Source organism: Chiroxiphia lanceolata, chromosome 5 (assembly GCF_009829145.1).
Source record: "Chiroxiphia lanceolata isolate bChiLan1 chromosome 5, bChiLan1.pri, whole genome shotgun sequence".
Taxonomy (NCBI): Eukaryota; Metazoa; Chordata; class Aves; order Passeriformes; family Pipridae; genus Chiroxiphia; species Chiroxiphia lanceolata.
This window is the reverse complement of record NC_045641.1, coordinates 22764808-22782859: the sequence shown is the minus strand read 5'-3', so window position 1 is coordinate 22782859 and position 18052 is coordinate 22764808. Positions and strand designations below refer to the sequence as shown.

Genomic DNA, 18052 nt, shown 5'->3' with positions numbered 1-18052 from the left:
CCTCACACAGAAATCTGACCTGTAACTATGGGAATACTCCCACAGAACAGGGTATGTATATTCTATTTTTTTTTTTTTTAAGAAAAAATCACTGAAATACTGGGTAGAAATCAGAAAGAAATATGCTTTTTGTTTTTTTCAAACAGACAAAGAAATGGATGTACTTCTATTCTGGGTACTTATTAATATTTTAATATTTTCCTGTAAAATGGACATTTAATCTAACAACAATATTTGCAATCAATGATTTTCAGAACCAATATACAATGAATTAATCAAACCCATGCAAAAATATAATGGGCCACCTCATTTTATAAAACCATGATCTAAAATCAATTATCCAAAAGTTTCCCCACTGCTTATTAGGTTGTTTAGAATATTAAACATCGTTCATACTATGACAGACCTTTGCCAAGTTGATTTTGTGTTATCAGGTTTAAAACCACTACATTTTAATGCACTAGAAAGCGCAACTCACTAACAGTCCATGCTTGGCTCACTCCCAAGAAATAATAATTTCCAACTAAGAGATGATAAACACCATGCAATCCAAGTACAGCTGCACAGAACACTAGCAAGGCCATGCAGAGCTGACATACAGTCAGAAGGTTATTGAAGAATACACACGTGGATTCATACAAAGAAGTCATCCAGGTTGGTGTAGTAAAGCTAGGTATTTGTGGAAGATTAAGAGGCAAACTTGGAACTTTTGGAAGAGCTACATTAGGAAGACTGTTGGTGATGCTCCTGTGAAGAAATAAACAATGTAGGAATACAATAAAAAATAGAATATTTAGAGGACAATGGGGGAGAACCCCTTATTAGACAGAAAACTATAGGCAGGTGCTTTGTTCAGATTTTGTAAAAAGCACTTACTTGACAGGTTGCCATGACTCTTGTTCAAGACCTCTGTGAATGGACTGGGCAATCGATGATTCCATGAGATCGATGTAGCGGACGACCATGGGAACAAAAATTTCTTGCAAGTGCTTGTGAAACTTTCCATTGCACAGAAATGCTTTAAAAACAAACAAACCACAAATACCTTCCTTGCTTTATTTTGTTATAGGAATAAGTATATCTCAAAATGTTTTAGTACACAAAAGCTAAGAATAAGATCCAGCTTGTGTAAGAAATATAGTTCACAAAAGGCAAGTAAAGTGTTCCATGAGGATAGTGCAGTACATTTTAAAATGTCAGTGTAATGAAAACTAGGTACATCCTGAAGTCCTTTATTGAACCAGAACATTTTTGCATCTTCTTAAAATGAATAATACTTTGCTGAATCTAAGCATTAGCAATTTGGTTCATTACTTATATATCAAGACAGAACAACAACAAAAACCCAAACAAACAAAAAAGATAGTATTTGAATGTCATTCATAAGCAGTAGAATATTACCTGCTTCATAGATGGGATTTACTACATGAAAAACTGTACACATAATGCAAACTTAAGATGTTTAAAACCTGAAGATTAGTTTGCCACCACTACTGCTTGTCCCTGTATCCCCTGAAATGTTCTCTTAGCAAATCCTAACTCTTAGCACACTAAGGTCTTGTCCCACCGAGGGAATATATCAGTTTCATGTTTTGAATGTCTGTGTTCACCCATTAATCCAGCACTGTTATTAGGACCTAAAAGAATATTCCCATGTGCATATGGAAATCATACTGGCTGAGCCATAGAGAGAAATTTTCATGACTTTGGTAACCTTCCTTTTCCTTCACTCATATTCTGTTGCTTTACATTCTTTTGTGGGTTTTTCCTCCTATCTATTCCTGCATCCAGGCTTCTTGTTTGACTGAATGGTTACAAACCCATATTTTGAGAAGGCTTCCTCTTCTTCTTAAGAAGAAAAGCCTGAATCAAAGGTCTCAAAACCCTGGAAACCGTATCATAAAATTACAATCCTTCTTGTTCCACTACTAATACAACTCCATGTATAACATATCAAAATAACTTCTGTAACTTCCACAAACTCCTTTGCCTTCCATTCCTCAATAATGTCCGGTCCAAAGTGAACCTGGGAGAGATGGAGACTATGGGAAAATCAATTTCAGTTCCCTACTGCTACTTGTATTGCAAGGAAGTGCCTTTGTTGCTGAACGTCTGGACACTAATGCTATTTTTTTTTCTTGAATACAGTGATCTGAAAGCAAGAACTATTTTCTTGAAAACATATTGTAGAGTAATAGGAAATTAGGTATCAATCAGTTTTACCTAAGGAAACACTATAATGCAATAAAGCATAATAATAAAGCATAATAAAGCCCTCTCTGGCTTTGTGTAACTGCCTCTCTTGCTAAGAATTTCGAAACTTTCAGCTAATTTCAACCACATTAGACACAGGGTTGGAGATATCAGATATAGGAAGTTTCATGAAAACAGGCAGCTAGGTAGCAGACAGAGATTATTAGGGTTTCCACTGAGAAAAAGGCAGCGGCATAGGATCATCTCTTTATTAAACACTTGAGAATCCACCCTTGAGAGCACCTATGAGTCCATTACAAACATGATCCATTATTTACACTGCTCCTAGAACTACTTGTTAACTAGTTAGTTCTGGTTTAATTGTTTGTATATCAGGAATTCAAAACGGTGTTATTTTTCTCTATTTGTAGCTATTTTATATATCTTAAAACTGCATCATCTGCGACCAGCAGTATACGCGACTGAGGAGGATTTGGATATTAACACAAAGGTTTCACAGTAAACAGCTGATGCACATCGTCTTTGAGAAACAAAAGGTGGCTGGTATCCATTCGCATATTAGGCTGATTTTTGAAGGTAACTTTGAGCTTAAAATTAACAATAAGAATACAACTGTGTCAATAGGTCAGTCTTGCTGCTTTAGAGCAAACCAGCGCAGGACTGTAATTAATCAGGCAATCACAGTTACTTGAAGCGATAAGCTTGTAGTTTAGTGTTTTCTGAGCACACCACAGAAATGCTCTGCTACAAGCCCAGCTCTGGGAATTATAGTAATGAAGCCTCATGGGCAAGAGGGTGACTTGTTATTTCAAAGTCAGAAGGAAATTTAAAGAAGTCATGGGCAATAAGAAATGTTCAACTTAAAGAGCTGAATCATTTTTTAACATCACGACACCAGTCTTTACAGGGAAGTGAAACTTTCCAAAATGATGGCAAGACTTATTGTCACTGCTCCTCCGCAGGGATCCCTATGTACGTGGGTAAACTTACAACAGCACTGTCTCAGATCAACAACTCTTTGAGCTTTCTCTTTTCCCAGGGTTCAGGGCATGGCAGCTCTGATTTGCCCATTTGGAGATCTCTATCAAGGATTAATGCAGGGCAGGGAAAGAACTCAGAGCACAGGAGTAAGTGAATAGCTGAGTATCATCATCAGACTCATGGCACTCTACCCTATGATTAGAATTGATCTTGCCAAAAGGCACCACCTGTGCGTCAAAGCAGATGGGAAACAAGAGATCCTTGAGGAAATGCCACACTTCAAATCCCTCAACTACCACTTGTCTTCAAAGCTTAATTCTCCATTGTCTTGTCCATATAGACACCCCACACCCTCTTCATATGAGCCACCTCACAGAAGCATCAATAAAATGAAAGCCCATGCCAGGGCAAGACAATGCATAGGTAATACTAAAGGAAAACACATCACAGGAACAGAAACAGATCCACAAAGGAGAAATTCTTGAAATACTGAAGATGGAAATTATTAACTTTTTGCATATTAGGTAGCTGAAACACATTAAAATATGACGAGAAAATACTAGAGATGAAAACTACAGTGTAATTATGCAGCACTGGAAGGAGTTTTCATCTGTAATAGCAGTAAAAGAATCTACTGTGCTTGTGTACAACAGAAGCTGTGGGGTTTCTCTTACTTTTACTTATACAGGCACATTTTAGTAGTTATCCTGGAGTCAGCATGCTATTCTGTCCTTAAGAGCTTCTGCAGAATCAAAGGAAAGGAAGAATGACACAGATTAACATGAGTCTCTTTTCCACTGACAAAATTAGCCCTTTGGCAAAGAGTCTATGATTATCCTGCTCTCCATAGGCTTCTCAGGAAGGCACCACTTGAATTTTCTGCCATATTTTAAAATCCAAAATGAAAAAGAGTAAATTTCAAGAAGAAAATATCCTTGAGTGTCCAGGTTACATTTGTAGCAACTAAAACTCAACCAATGCCATGTGAAACGGAAGTTTATATTTCCATTCATTTCCTGTTTATATTACTTTCTGCCTCCACAGTGAAGTTCTTAATCAGTTATTTAAATTGTAGTGAAAATTGCAAGTGTATCAGCTTATATAAAAATTGTATTTTTACACATACGACATATATGAAATGTCTTGAAAAAGTGAATTGATACTTTTCATACTTGAAAAGTGAATTTTAGAGGTATATTTTGTGGAAACAAGATGAAAATTTATTTCATCTTTATAAGACAGAGTGACATAAACTGGTTATTGCACAATTTACCTTTGCCAAAACTCCCATTTAGTCAGAAAAGGTTATGGAATATTCTGGTAAGGAGCTCTCAGTATCAGTAACCAACACGTGTAGCTCTTATCTGAAGGCAGACTATGATTTCAAAGCATCTCCTAAGAGGACTGAGCAAAAATTTTAAGTTCCTGATTTAAGAAAAGATTCCCACTACAATTAATGAGAAGTGTAAGTTCGGAGGAAAGGTATTGGTGTGGGTATAAAGTTTGCCCTGATTACATGAAATCCAAGTTGTTTTCTAACTCTATAAGATAGGGGCTATGATGTTATACATAAATTCTAGTACAGAAGAGATAGAGAGGATGTAACAAAGCAGGAAGGTGATGATGCTGTCTTTGGTGTTGGTTGCCACTCTGCTACTTTCAACAGCATTAGTGGAAAAAAACTTATAAGAGAGTTCCTGTTTGAAGTCAATAACCATAATAATGGCAATGGCATTGTAAAGGCTAACACTCAACATGCTGATTTTTCTAAATCAGCTTCATCAGACTGTCTACAGCTCATGGCTGAGTTAGAGCAGGTGCACAGACATTCCATGGAGTAATACTTGATAGGAAATGAAGCTTATGAGTTAACTATAACACTTAGTTTTGACGGATTCATGCCAATGTAGTAATGCGATAATGCTGAGCAACAGCACAGTACATAGTAAGTGACACTCAGAGAGAAAAATTGGCAAGGAAAGGAGCAGAATATTGAATATAGAGTTGAAAAATCTCTAAAATAAGCCAAATATACAGATACTTCATGTAACTAGACATATGCCACTAAAAGTTATCTCTGACACCATCTTAAATGAAGAGGAATTAGTACATGTCTGTCTTCCGGCACTAAAAACGTGATGAATCTAAATTAAACAACTGCAGAAAGTAAATTGCCCTCTAGAGCTGGCCCCTTCACAACATAGTTTATAGGCTCTGTGGACAAAAAGTAACATATTCATTACAGAATATAAGACACAATCCTCGGACAACTATGTCCTTTTCCTCCCCTATGAATATCTAATTCTGGAAAAAATAATTTTGCTGTTTTAGAGAAATGTTGAGTACTGTCACTACTGTACAATCTGTGAAGCTTTACACAGTCAGGCATAATTGTGCATGAATAACAGAAATCTTGAGATCATTAAAATGTATACTATAAAAGCAGCTACAATAATTTTTTTCAAACCTTTACATTTTGAGAAATCACAACAAATTTATCTTCAATCTATTATTCATCGTTGCAGTGAATGCCATTTTTTAAATCACTTTTTGCAGTTAGGTCTCATGAGAAAAGCTGAAATATTTTATAAGATGGGAAGATCATACTACTCCCTTCATTTTTAAAAGCAGTTCTTCAGTTAGATTCAACAGGAATGCAATCACTGATGAACTTTTGCTTGTGAAATTAGGTCAGAAAAAAATGAAGAATCTAAAGATGACACAAAATGGAGTCCTTCATAATAGAAACGAGAAGCTTCAGTCAAGACTTCCCTATCCTCCCCTCTCTTAATTCATGAAAAGTTAAATGCTGTATTGGGAAATACATTTTCTTCTCATTGTTAATTGAATATTGGCTTTGAAGTATTCGCCTTGAATCTTCTACAATGTTTTATACGCTATGTAAAATAACACATTCACTATTATTTGAATAGCCAAGACTATGCATTTTCATTATCTCACAGTCTTTCTCATATTATATTTTAGTGACATAGTTATAAAAATAGTCTTACATGTAAGTTTCCTTTAATGCTGTAAATGTAAGATGTTTTCTTTATTGTTAAGAGTTCTCTTATGTCAGGTTTATGTGAAAACTGATTCCTGCACTGAAGATTTAGAGCTCATTTAAAGCTCTTGAGATAGAATAACGTGCAGGCGTCAGTCCTCCAAATTTCACTGAAGATTAACCTAATATGCAATATGGTGACCTAACAGTTCTTCATTTCAAAGAAATCTGAAAAGTAATCTCTGATATAGCCAGAGAGTGAGAATAACCCAGTGGGATTTCCACCTCTTCATTTCCTAATGAGTTTTTTGATAATGAGAGGTGACTTTGCCAGTCACTGTGGGCTCTATTATGGCTAATTTACTCCACTTCACTCTCCTTGTTAATTATTAGCACTAGCCTTTTTATCCTCATGAGACCACATTCCAGTTTTTCCCTTTTTACATTTTTTTTTCTAAATATATTTTTATGAAAGTGATAGTTTTCAGGAAAAGATTTTCACTTAGAGTAAAGCCAGAATTATTTATTTTACTTTAGAAAACTGTAAAATATAAGCACAGGAAGCACTTTCTAATAGCTTTAATGGCGTTACAAGGTGAAAAGGCTGTTAATTAAAGAATAAGCACTGAGGTATGTTCCACTTGGGAATCAATTCTTGGTAGAATGGTCACTTGCCACTTGCTAACATATCCACTGATTTGAAGGTGACTAATTTCCATGGTTGCTTTCCAGTAGTTCTGGGGGAAAAAAAGTGTATAGTTTTCCAGATGGCTTTCACTCGCCAGAAACTGTAATTTACTATATCTATTACCATTAGGGAATTGTTGAAATTGGTATACAGGTGTGATATTTCATACAACAGTTGTTTCATATCCTCCAGCTAAAGTTTTACAATATTTATGATAATAGTTTTAACATGAAAGTTTTCATTAAATGTCTTTCTATTTTAATAATTTAGCATTATTATCCACTTATACTTTTAAGGAAAGAAAAATTAGTAGCCTATCAGGAATCTCTTTGCATATGAGGACAACCCTTGTTTGTTTCTAACACTTCTCTCAGGTTGGAACTAAACCTCAAAGGAACACAAATGACACAATAATGTAGTTAAAACTGGTATCACAAATCCTTCTTATAAGACTACTCTAAAATACCTACAGGGTTTTCAGCAACCAAATAATTGTTTTAAGTTCATGTAACATCACAACTAGGGATGTGCTTCCTAAACTGAAAATATAAGATGGTAGGAAAGACACCTGAATATAGGCTTCAGATTTTTCATCAGGATTTTAGATGATCAGACACCCACTGAAAGTAGTGTACAATCCACTGTATAGGAGTCTAAGTCTTCTAGGGTCTGCACAAGATTGAACAATTCCTACACCCTTCTGAGCAGCCTTCTAAATTGAGCCTAAATGACAACATCATGGCTTTTTTAATAAGTTTCTGAAGATGCAGTTGATTCAACAAAGGATCCAAATGGAACATTTGTTGTGTGTATCTCACTCCATTCATGCTAAGCCTACAATACCTTTATAGACATAACTAATCTGGAAGTAGTTTACATGGAGGCTTAGAAGGAAACATTTTTTAAGACTACAACTTTTTTTTAAGCAGTATAGATTAAATACAAACTATCAGTGCATCTTACACTACTTGGACATAATTGATTCAAAACCGTGTAATTTGTGAATACTAAATGGTTAAGGGATTTCCAGAACAAGGACTGAAATGCTGCAAGAATAGAGAGAAACTTCCAAGAAATGGTGCACCAGGACATGTATCATAAAAATAGACACTGTCACTTTTATTTTGACCATTATATTATTTAGAAACACATTTCTAAAGTGAGAGCACATAAAAAAATATAACACATAGAATATGTAAAAAAACGTAGAACTTACTGTCATTTCTGAGGGCATTATTCAGCAGCTGGAAAAGTGGGAAGCTGTCCCAGGAGTCCTGCGGCTGTGCCTCAAGTGCTGAATCCATATCAACAGAGTACAAAGACAAAAACTTCTCTGCATGCTCAGCCAACAATTCTGGCCACCAAGCAAATGCCTGCAAACATGACAAAATAGAATTACTAAACACGAGTCAAAGGAATGCAATATGTTTTATCTTCGAAAAAATATATCTGGGTATGTCATGTCATGTCCTATCTCATTTGGAGAGGAAGAACGGGCAAAGTGAAAAATGTGAAAATATTTTATAAAACCTTGCATCAAAAATGTAGGAAATCAAACAGGTTATGCTGGGAAAGGTGATATCATCAGAACAAAAATATAACACAAAAAACCCAAAAAAAGGAGTATAAATACCAGAGAGCAAATAATTTGCCAGAGAGCAAATAAAAGCATGAAGGCTTATCCTTGAAAGAATTATTGTATATGCTTCTTTTGTTTTCATTCAATTCTAAAGCTGGTAGTAATCAGATGAATTAATTTTTAAATACATGTTTATGAATACTTTTGCATTCATTTAGTAATCAGAAGGGGTGGTTTTAGTGTGAAATTTTACTCTCTGAAGTCTGAAAAAAATTTTAACAGCTACAGCATGCTTTTTAGTTCCTATTTTTGCCTTAAAGATGTTGGTTTCTCTAAGAAAGGCATCCAGTTTTCCTTCTGCAAATGCTGTAAGTACATCTTGAGAAGTTCACTAACGTTATATTCATTTTCAGTAATTTAACATATTGGAATACACAGTTTTCTCTGGCAAAAAAATTATATCCTTAGATAATCCTAACTTTAAAGAAGAGAAGAAATCTGTGAAAAATAGTGTCAGCAAGTAAAGCCAGCTCCACATCAAAGACATGTAACAATTGTACCTTTTCACTATCACATAAACCTATGCTTTTAAAGGTCACTATTGAAGCTGAGCATTGGGTCAGGGGGACCTGTATGATCCTGGAGTTAAAGATGAAGGTGAAGTGAGTTCATGAAATAGGATGAATATCAAATACTGCTGAGAGTGTTTTGCTCAGAGTTTACAAAAATGTCTGACAGTGAGAAATGCCTACACACAGCAGATAGGAGAATGTCATTGCTTTCAAAGCCACTCATTTTGAATATCTAATTTTGAATATTTTTGAGTTGCCACCATGGAACATATGTAGCTTGATCTACAAGTGCTGAGTCCCCACAACATCAAATAAAGTCACAGAAATTCTCACTTGCATTTCTGAAATGTAAGTCCTAGGTAATGTAGAATTATGTACTCAGTTCTGAAAGTCATCAAATAAAAGACAACTTCTGTAAAGTGATCTACAAGTACGCTTTTGCATCCTGGACTTTCTGATGACTGCCTGTAGTGCTTTCTGACATGGGGCAAATGGAGAAATGATGAATTGGCAAGAGGTTTTAAAGAAATGCTAAGCATCCTCTGCTATTGCTGAAAAGTACTTTGTGTGTTGCGGTGTCAGTATTGAAGGATGACGATTGGCACCATAGTGAGGACAGATGAGGCTTCAAAAACTTTGGCAGGAGTTTGAAATGGAGCCTTTCTCATCAAACTGGAAAAAGTTTCTTATTAATAAATCCTGTATAAATGGGAGTTCATTAAAGCAATAGACCCTAGAAAATAACTGAATGCAAAAAAATTGTGTACAGGCTTTGGCAGGTGACCCTTCCAGGCATGCAGAACTCCTTTCAGAAAACATTGCCAACTTTTCAAAGCAAAGCAAAACCAAAACTAGAAAATGAGCAGGCTTTCTCTCCATTTGCTTGCCCTTTGCAAATGACACTTTGAACTCAGATAGAAATTTTTCTGATTCTCTCAAGAACTACCCATCATTACTTAGGCAGCAAGGAAGAAGAACAGAGAAAAAATGTTACAGCACAGTCGTTATGGATAATATGAAAACAGGCTAAAAGCAACTCGCGATTGGTGACACACATTCTAGGAGAACAAAAACATTGACTGGATTAAAACAAGAATGAAGTTCTTAGATTCTAGAAGACAGACAAATGTGGCTATACAACATCGGAAATCATCAAAACAGTTTATGCTACAGGTTCAAGACACAGTTCCATGATAAAAGCAGTGAAAAATAATGCTTAGTTCATCAGGAATCACATACCTCTCTTCCCTTTGGGAATCCCCGAAATTTGTAAATGTTATGAATTAAAAAAAAGAAAAAAAATCTAGTATTAAAAGTGTGATATACTATTTTAGAGATTCATCAACTCTACCATCACTGAACATTTCCTTAATATTATGATGTGAAGTCACCATACTTAAAATTCAGTTTTGAGTAGGGAATGTATAATTTTCTGATCTTTTTCACAGATATATTTTAATATTGACATTCCATATGCTCTATAAATTTTAGTAAAATTGAACATTTATTACATGAATGAAGGGGGAAATAGTCTTAAAATGATCTTTATTCTTTTCAAGCTATCTTAGGTGAGATTGAAAACTTTTGCTGAATAGATTTTCCTGAAGACACATGCAATATATTTACCCTTCTGAAAAACATCACATCTCTGACTGCAAATAAGTAGCAAAGAAATGAATTTTTGAACAGAGATGTTTAATCATGCAGGTGTGACTTGATCTTGGGGTTTTTTTTGTATTCTTTTCCACAGAAGTCTATTATTCTTAAAGTAATGCAGGTCCTCAAAAGACAAAGACGACAATATATACATTTTATTAAGTAGTCATTACGGTGTAACACAGTGGCAATGGTAGTGTAGAACAGGACCTCCAGGGAATTAATTTCAAATCATCAAAACAGCTGTTTCTTCAGTATAAGATAAAACATCTATAACAAGTTCACACATGACAGATGTAAGCTAAAAACTAGATTCCACAGTGTGATATAAAGCCAGATGTTTTGAATGATCATATTTTATAACTATGTCTTCTAAATCATGTTTATTCCTTTGCATATTTTAAAAAAATATTTATTGAGTTTTTGAGAACATTTTAAAAACAACTTCCTGAACCTTAGAAAACTGTATTTATTAATGAAATGTCTATAACATATAAAATTGTGTGTATCTGGCCAAGTTTATTTTTGTAATTCCTTGATATAAAAGGTGCCATAATTCCAAATATTGAATATTGTGGTTTCTGCATCATGAAGGAAAAGACATGAGACTAAGAAACATAAAATTGTTCTATTTTATTTCTTCTACCTTACAATGCCATTTTAAAAAGCACAAGTTTAAAAGCATACTTTTCCAATAAACAGAAGAGTAATGTGAATGCAATTACCATAACTATCATTATTTTTAGATCGATAATCTAGATCTGTACAGCATGATGAAAACAAGCATTCAGTTACATTTTCTTTCTATTTTGAATGAGAGGTGAAAAGTTGGAAGGAAAACTGTATAAGACTACGAATATTTTCCAAATCATTTCACCACCTCCAGCACAAAGATGCTTTCTCTTTTTTATGCTCTTTAATTTTCATTTCTAAACCTACAGTTCATTCAAGCGAATTCAAGTAGAGTTTTATTTCACTTCACTTTTCATAAGCTTCAAGTCTCTCATTCCTCTGTAAATGTGAACTGCCTTAAACATATGTCAGAAAGTAAAGCTAAAATGTTTCTTGACACACTTGCTTCACATCAGAGGAGAAAAAAATCTAGGAACAAACCATCCTCTACAGCAAATGCAGCTACAGCCTCACCTCTGAATGATGCTCTTCATTTTGCTGCAATACTTCGATACAGAGTTCTGCAAGGTGAAGAACCTCTTCCAGTTTTCTAGCAGGTGTTGCTTGGTTCATGGTCTCTATATGAGTATAAAATGCAAATTGAAATTGCTTTAGTTACAAATATGATTTACAGTAAGAGAAAATTATGTCAGAAACTAATAGGAATGGTGCAAAGTGACAATTCTCTGGACTATAAGCAATTTCAAACGTTAAGGATAATCATTTAATACACATAAACAGAGCTGAATGTCCAGATCACAAGAAAGAGAAAATACTTAACTCACAAAAGCATCACTGATCACTGTAAACATTATCTATTTGATACGTGAGAAATAAGAGGTGCATCAGTGATGCTCAACTTCTGCAATAAGGAAGTCCTTTTTCTTTCTAAAGTCATATATACAAAGACAGCACACAGTAGAGACCTTTTTTGTTATTGTCAGTACCATCTCATTCTTACCAGATGACTCATTACTGTCATCAGCAAGATTCACGTGTTTTGCAGCAGTCAAAAATTCCAAATGTTTCATCTAAATAAGATGTTCCATTTTAGGCATATTTTAAAAATAGGAAAAGTGTAAACCACAATAATTCATACAACTAATTTCTAATAACTAATTATTGAAAAAACTAATTTTCTACTTGCTGTTCAGCAATGAATAAATCTGCATTCTTTTCAGTACCATAATGAAAAGTAGCATTATAAAATAAGGATGTTATAACATAATTGACACAAGCCTAATAAAAACTCCACATAAAAGAAGCATAAATGCAAAAGTCACAAAAGACATGAGGGTCACTCATTCTACACAGTAGACTTCAAAAAGAAAGGAAATATCAAAGGTAAAACAACTGTAACTAAAATTCTTACAAGGAAATTAAACACTGATTAGTTTTCAATTAAAAAAAATAATCATAGGACTAGATCCCAGAAAGAGTCATGGAAGATAAAGGAAGAGTCCAACTGAAATTTTTTACAATCACGGTTTAATCAATAAAAGTAATTTGTCCAACTACATAATTTGCATTGTTACGAGTAACTTTAGCATTAGGTATCGAACCTTGTTTACTTAACAATGCTTGTTTTGCTAAAAATAAACTATGGGATGGATGGAAATGATGTACAATATAATCATATATAAAGTATGGTCACATTAACCAGTTTTGCAGACGACTTATGAAGCTGATAATAAAATGTCAGTGAGGGTCTCAGGAATCCTATTTTCTCATTTTTTGTGCATGTTCATGGATCATATGAATAGCAACTTACATGAATACACATCTTCATACATAGAAAATTCTGCTGAAATTTCTGTCCAACTTTGCATTCATCGTGACATAGAACATTAGCAGATTAATTAAACAATTTACATAATCTCCCTCAGTAAGAATATCAATCTGCATGCAATAAATGTTTTTAACAGTTAACATTTCTGGCAGGTCAAAGCAACTTTCCAGACATTTTAAAGGCAGGTGATCTTGTCCAGTTCTTCAGCACTAACACACTGATGCATAGTACAGTGATAAAATATACAGCTTTGATGCAATCTTTGAAGAAACATTGGATTAGAATGTCCAGCAAACATCTACTTCACGGTAAATTAAAACCCACATTGTTTTCATGAAAAAACAAAGCAGGTAAAATATTTATTGAAGCAACTAAGAAGAATTTTTTCAAATCTTATTAAAATAACCATACAACCAGACACATTGAAATAATATGTTTTCCAAAACCACTATCTAACTCAAAAAAGACTTATTGTAGGAACATGGGCCAAGCACAAAATGTAGACCAGGACACAAAATTACATTCATAATGCCAAGATCACTGTTATCAACACTGCACTGTATTGAATTTGCAATTTTTATACTATAGAACAATTTTATGAATATAATAACAACTATATTGAATCAAGTGAGATTAGGAAGGATTGGTCTAGTCCCTATTATTTAGGTTATAGTATACAGACTACTTACTATTGGATTCAAACTAAACCCGTGGTTTCTACACTTATCCTGGACTGAAACTACTGTTTCCTCTAGTGGTCAATGTCCTCTCTGCCCTGAACACACAGCAAGTACTATTCATACATTAACACGAATAAACGACTAATTTTATTTCGAATTCACCCTGATTTTCATTACCTTACTACTAACCAAGTAAACAAAATAATTGCATTTGCAATGGCATTCATTCCTAATGAAACTAAATAAGCTGTAAACTATTCAAAAATTATATCCTAGAAGGGCTCCTCTAAATTATTAAGGAAGTAATTATAATAATTATATTGAATCTCATGTTACATTTTTGCATTCTCCTTTCTCACTATGGAGAGCAGGAGAAAAAAGATTTACTAGCTAACTGTGAGATTATCCTGCATCACCACTCTGATGAGATCATGATGAAGAGAAACATTGTCTCAGGCAAGTAGCAATTCAATTGAGCAGGGCACTAATGAAACTCAGTTCTGATCATATGTGCTGAAGTGAAGAATTTTGATCAGAAATGGAAATGAATGGAGAGTCTGGTTTTTTTGGTGTGTTTGTCTGAAAGGCATCATAAGCCTAATAAAATGAAGGATGAAAGACGGGATCAGAAGTGTTCCCACACAGGCAATATGGGAATACAGTGTTCCCTAAGTGGGAACACTTAGGAAGGAGAAGACCTACTTATGATCAGGCATGATGCTGCCATAAGAATAAATCAGTCGTGATAAATTACTTAAAATAGAAACTGTAATTTTCAGTCATTATGGGACTAATGTTCAGGATTAGTTTCTTCAACAGAATTAGCATGTTTAGGAGGAAAGAGAGTAAGAAAACTGTAAATATTCCTTTGAGGTGAGTATGGCAAGTTTCTGAATGATGTTTCATGGAGGAATAATTAAAAATGTGGGAAACATTTGAATTCCAGTTTCACTTTTCATAAAACTCACCATGCAATTTACTATTTACTAGCTTACTCTGAAACAATTTATTGCTTGCTAAAACCAAACAAATTAGTCTTGATGTTTCATACAGCTTTTCACAGTATTTTAAAAATCATGATTTTCCTATGAGATTTGTTCATAAGAAAAGGTGGCAGAGAATTGCACTCACTCTCCATCCTTGGACAAATCTCTCTAATTTTGTTGTCATTTACTTATTCACAGAATAAATCAGTTCAGACAATTTCTTCTGGATGGTATGTACTTCCCTACATTTCACTTAAGCTTCATCTTAAGCTTTCTTTTCCATCTCTAAGTTGCCACATCAGCTAGTCATTTTTCTCTGTAACTAAAGAGTTTTCACTTTCAAATTCTAAGCAGTATGTTTTATGGATAAATACCATTTACATGGGTATATAAACAAGGGTCTATGAAGTAATTTGAAACATAAAAAATTAAATACTCTTTTTTTTTTTTTTTTTTTTTTACTAAGCAAGTAATATATATGAAATATGAGTAGCAATAAATTCTTATCTGGAAGTTTTAGAACCTCCAAAATACCTGAACAAAATACTGTGCTTGGCTTTGTAAGTATAAAAGAATTATAGGAATGGAAATCAGTGCTGTCAGTTTTCATTATATTCATGATGTCTTTCTTCTCACAATTACTAAGGGTTGTTAAGATGTGTTTACACTGCTCAAACTAACAAGTTGCAGTGGGAGTCGAGACAGTATATATCCTGCTTGACATCTTTTAGAAAATAAACACAAAAAGCCATCAATCATCTGTTTTCATCTTTGGTTTCCGCTGAAACGAAAAAGCAAACCAGGCTTTGCAAATAATGATGCTTTCTCAAGTATGCATTACCAGTGAATCACACAGGTACCGAGAAAATATTGTCAAATGAGCTAAGTTAACTGACTAAACCACTGCTGAAATGAAAAAGTGACTGTTTCATGGACTGATTGAGCCTAGGGCCACAAGGGACTGTCAGATCATCCAGTCTCACCTGCTGTGTCATACAGGTCTGGGAACTTCTCGCCAGTCCTCCTTTCCTGAGACAATCAGGATGTCTAAAACCTAATAACACTGTCTCTAAAACCTAACTTAAGCTTGCTTTCCAGAAGAGAGTTTATCTTTGAAGACAAATGCACAATACACCTCTTTCATTTTCTCCCCAGCATGTAAGCTGTTAAACATGTGTGATTAATTTCTCATTGACATTTGCTGAGCACAGGAATCTGTTGATTAAAGAGGCAATTTTCCTTGGTTATGAATACAGTGCAGCTATGACATTCCTGTCTATGGCCTGCCAGTCTCCCCCCACTGACACAGCGTACATCTCTTACTGGTTTTCCCTGCCTAGTATTTCATCCTTCCTCCTTTTCTTCAAACAGGCATATCCAGAACAAGACACTCAGGAGAGTCAACCTGTCTCAAGGCCAGAGACCAATGGCAGGGGTATTGGAAAAAACGCAAGTATGCTAAGAGATCCCCAAGTTCACAGTCTTGTTGGGCTTACAGAAACCTTCACATCCAGAGAGACAGATGTGGCTGGAGACTTCTGGGGTGATGTTGCAGTTTAGGATGAGGTCCAGCTCATTTTATGTGAAAGTGCAACAGAACATCCAGTTCGCATTTTGATCCTTCATGTAAGACAACTGGCATTTGTTTTAATTTTCATCAGCACTGTTGCTCTGGTTGCTGGCAGCACTCAGGAGTTGTGCTACTGAACATTAAAGCTACCAGCATTAAATAAAGCCTGGAGAAAGTGCAAGATGTCTAATAATGGAGGTGTCTGAAGATCAACTAACTTGTTTCTATGCATGTGCCAGAAGTAGATGCAGGGAAGAGCAGATAATGCAATGACTGCCTGCAGTCAAACTCTCTCCAGGATACACAGCATGGTTTAAGCAAGTTTTGGAGTTCCTGAAAGAATTTGTCTGTATAGATATTCTGTAGGGGGACATAAATCTTGCCAAGGAATCTGACTGGCCCACTCCAAATAGGAACTTGAGAGTGAACTCATATTGATGCAGAGAGGATGACAGGGACACCCCACAGTAAAGCAGGACATAATATCATTTGATAATAGAGATGCATCACAATTTGGGCTTTACAGATCCAACTCTGTTCCAACAGGGACCATTACTTTGATCTTTTTCACATGTGAAAATCACAAGATAGCTTCTAGACTTATATCAAAAGCAGTACAAATATCAATAAACTGGAGTTAATGTTACTAAACCTTAACTGACTCTGAAGAGTTAATCCACAACTAGGATAATCCACTCACAGATAATTTAGATTTGACTGTACTGGATTTTCTTGCAACTTCTCACAGAATTAATTCTGCATGAAAAAGTACAGAGGGACATCTGGGAGGACATTCTGTATTTTTCTGATTAAAAAATAAAAATCTATCCTTAGATGAATAGTAGAATTTCACTTAATTATGAAGTTGAAACCAGTCTGTCCATAACTGCTTTCTAAAAATTCAATAGCATTTTAAATCTTATAGAAAAAAATTAGAATCAATTACCATTATCAGCTATGTACAGAGAGATTATGAGATTCGTAGAAAGTTAGAGTTTACATCTCCTAGCCCACAACCTATCATTTTATAAAGTGGGTCACACTACAATATTTTCAGGTTTTAAAATTTTATCATAGTATTCACTTGCATCACCTTTATGGGGCAATCACAGGTTTGGGGTTTTTTTCTCTGTGTTTGGTTTTTTTGTATTTTTTTTGAAGAAGGGGAATTGGCTCATGGAAAAGCACTGGAACAACAAATTCAAAAAGGTATAAATAGCTGAAAAAAGGCAGAGATTAAAAGAAATCTCCTTTTTTATTGCTGTTCAAAGCATTTTTTGATTCTTTGTATTCTGGTTTTGACAGTACAGACACGTGCAGTTGGTATTTTCTTTCTTTCCCTCACTTCTAATTTCTCTTCAAAGGGGGAAAGAACTGGTGTTCTCAGCACTTTCTGATCCAGTGGAATAAAACTCAGAGATAAGAAACATGGTAAACTGCAAGGCTCCATGAATGAAGAGATCTGAATAACTCATATACTAGATGGAGAGAAAACTGGTACTTGAAAGTGCAGACTTAGTAATAAGTATTTTTAAAAAACAGAATAATCTTAAGAGTCTAAATATTAGAGACTTACTGAAAAATGACAACAACAAATCTAATGCTGGCAGGTAGGGAGAAGGAAAAAGCGATGCAATTATTAACTGAAACAATTTTTAAAA

At 34.6% G+C, this 18052-nt stretch overlaps 1 protein-coding gene across 19 annotated transcripts in view; it reads right to left on the bottom strand.

Moving 5' to 3' along the window:
- CADPS2 (calcium dependent secretion activator 2) overlaps positions 1–18052 on the bottom strand; it is a 295682-nt gene that overhangs the window by 49401 nt on the left and 228229 nt on the right. For 7 of the 19 annotated variants that reach the window (XM_032687469.1, XM_032687472.1, XM_032687473.1 and 4 more), the window contains 5 exons: positions 11841–11944; positions 10278–10286; positions 8104–8260; positions 877–1018; positions 628–747 (listed from right to left, as the gene is read on the bottom strand). In XM_032687469.1, the coding sequence (XP_032543360.1) occupies positions 628–747; positions 877–1018; positions 8104–8260; positions 10278–10286; positions 11841–11944 (532 nt within the window). The remainder of the gene's footprint in view (positions 1–627; positions 748–876; positions 1019–8103; positions 8261–10277; positions 10287–11840; positions 11945–18052) is intronic. The other 12 variants (XM_032687479.1, XM_032687480.1, XM_032687485.1 and 9 more) reach the window with 3 other exon arrangements.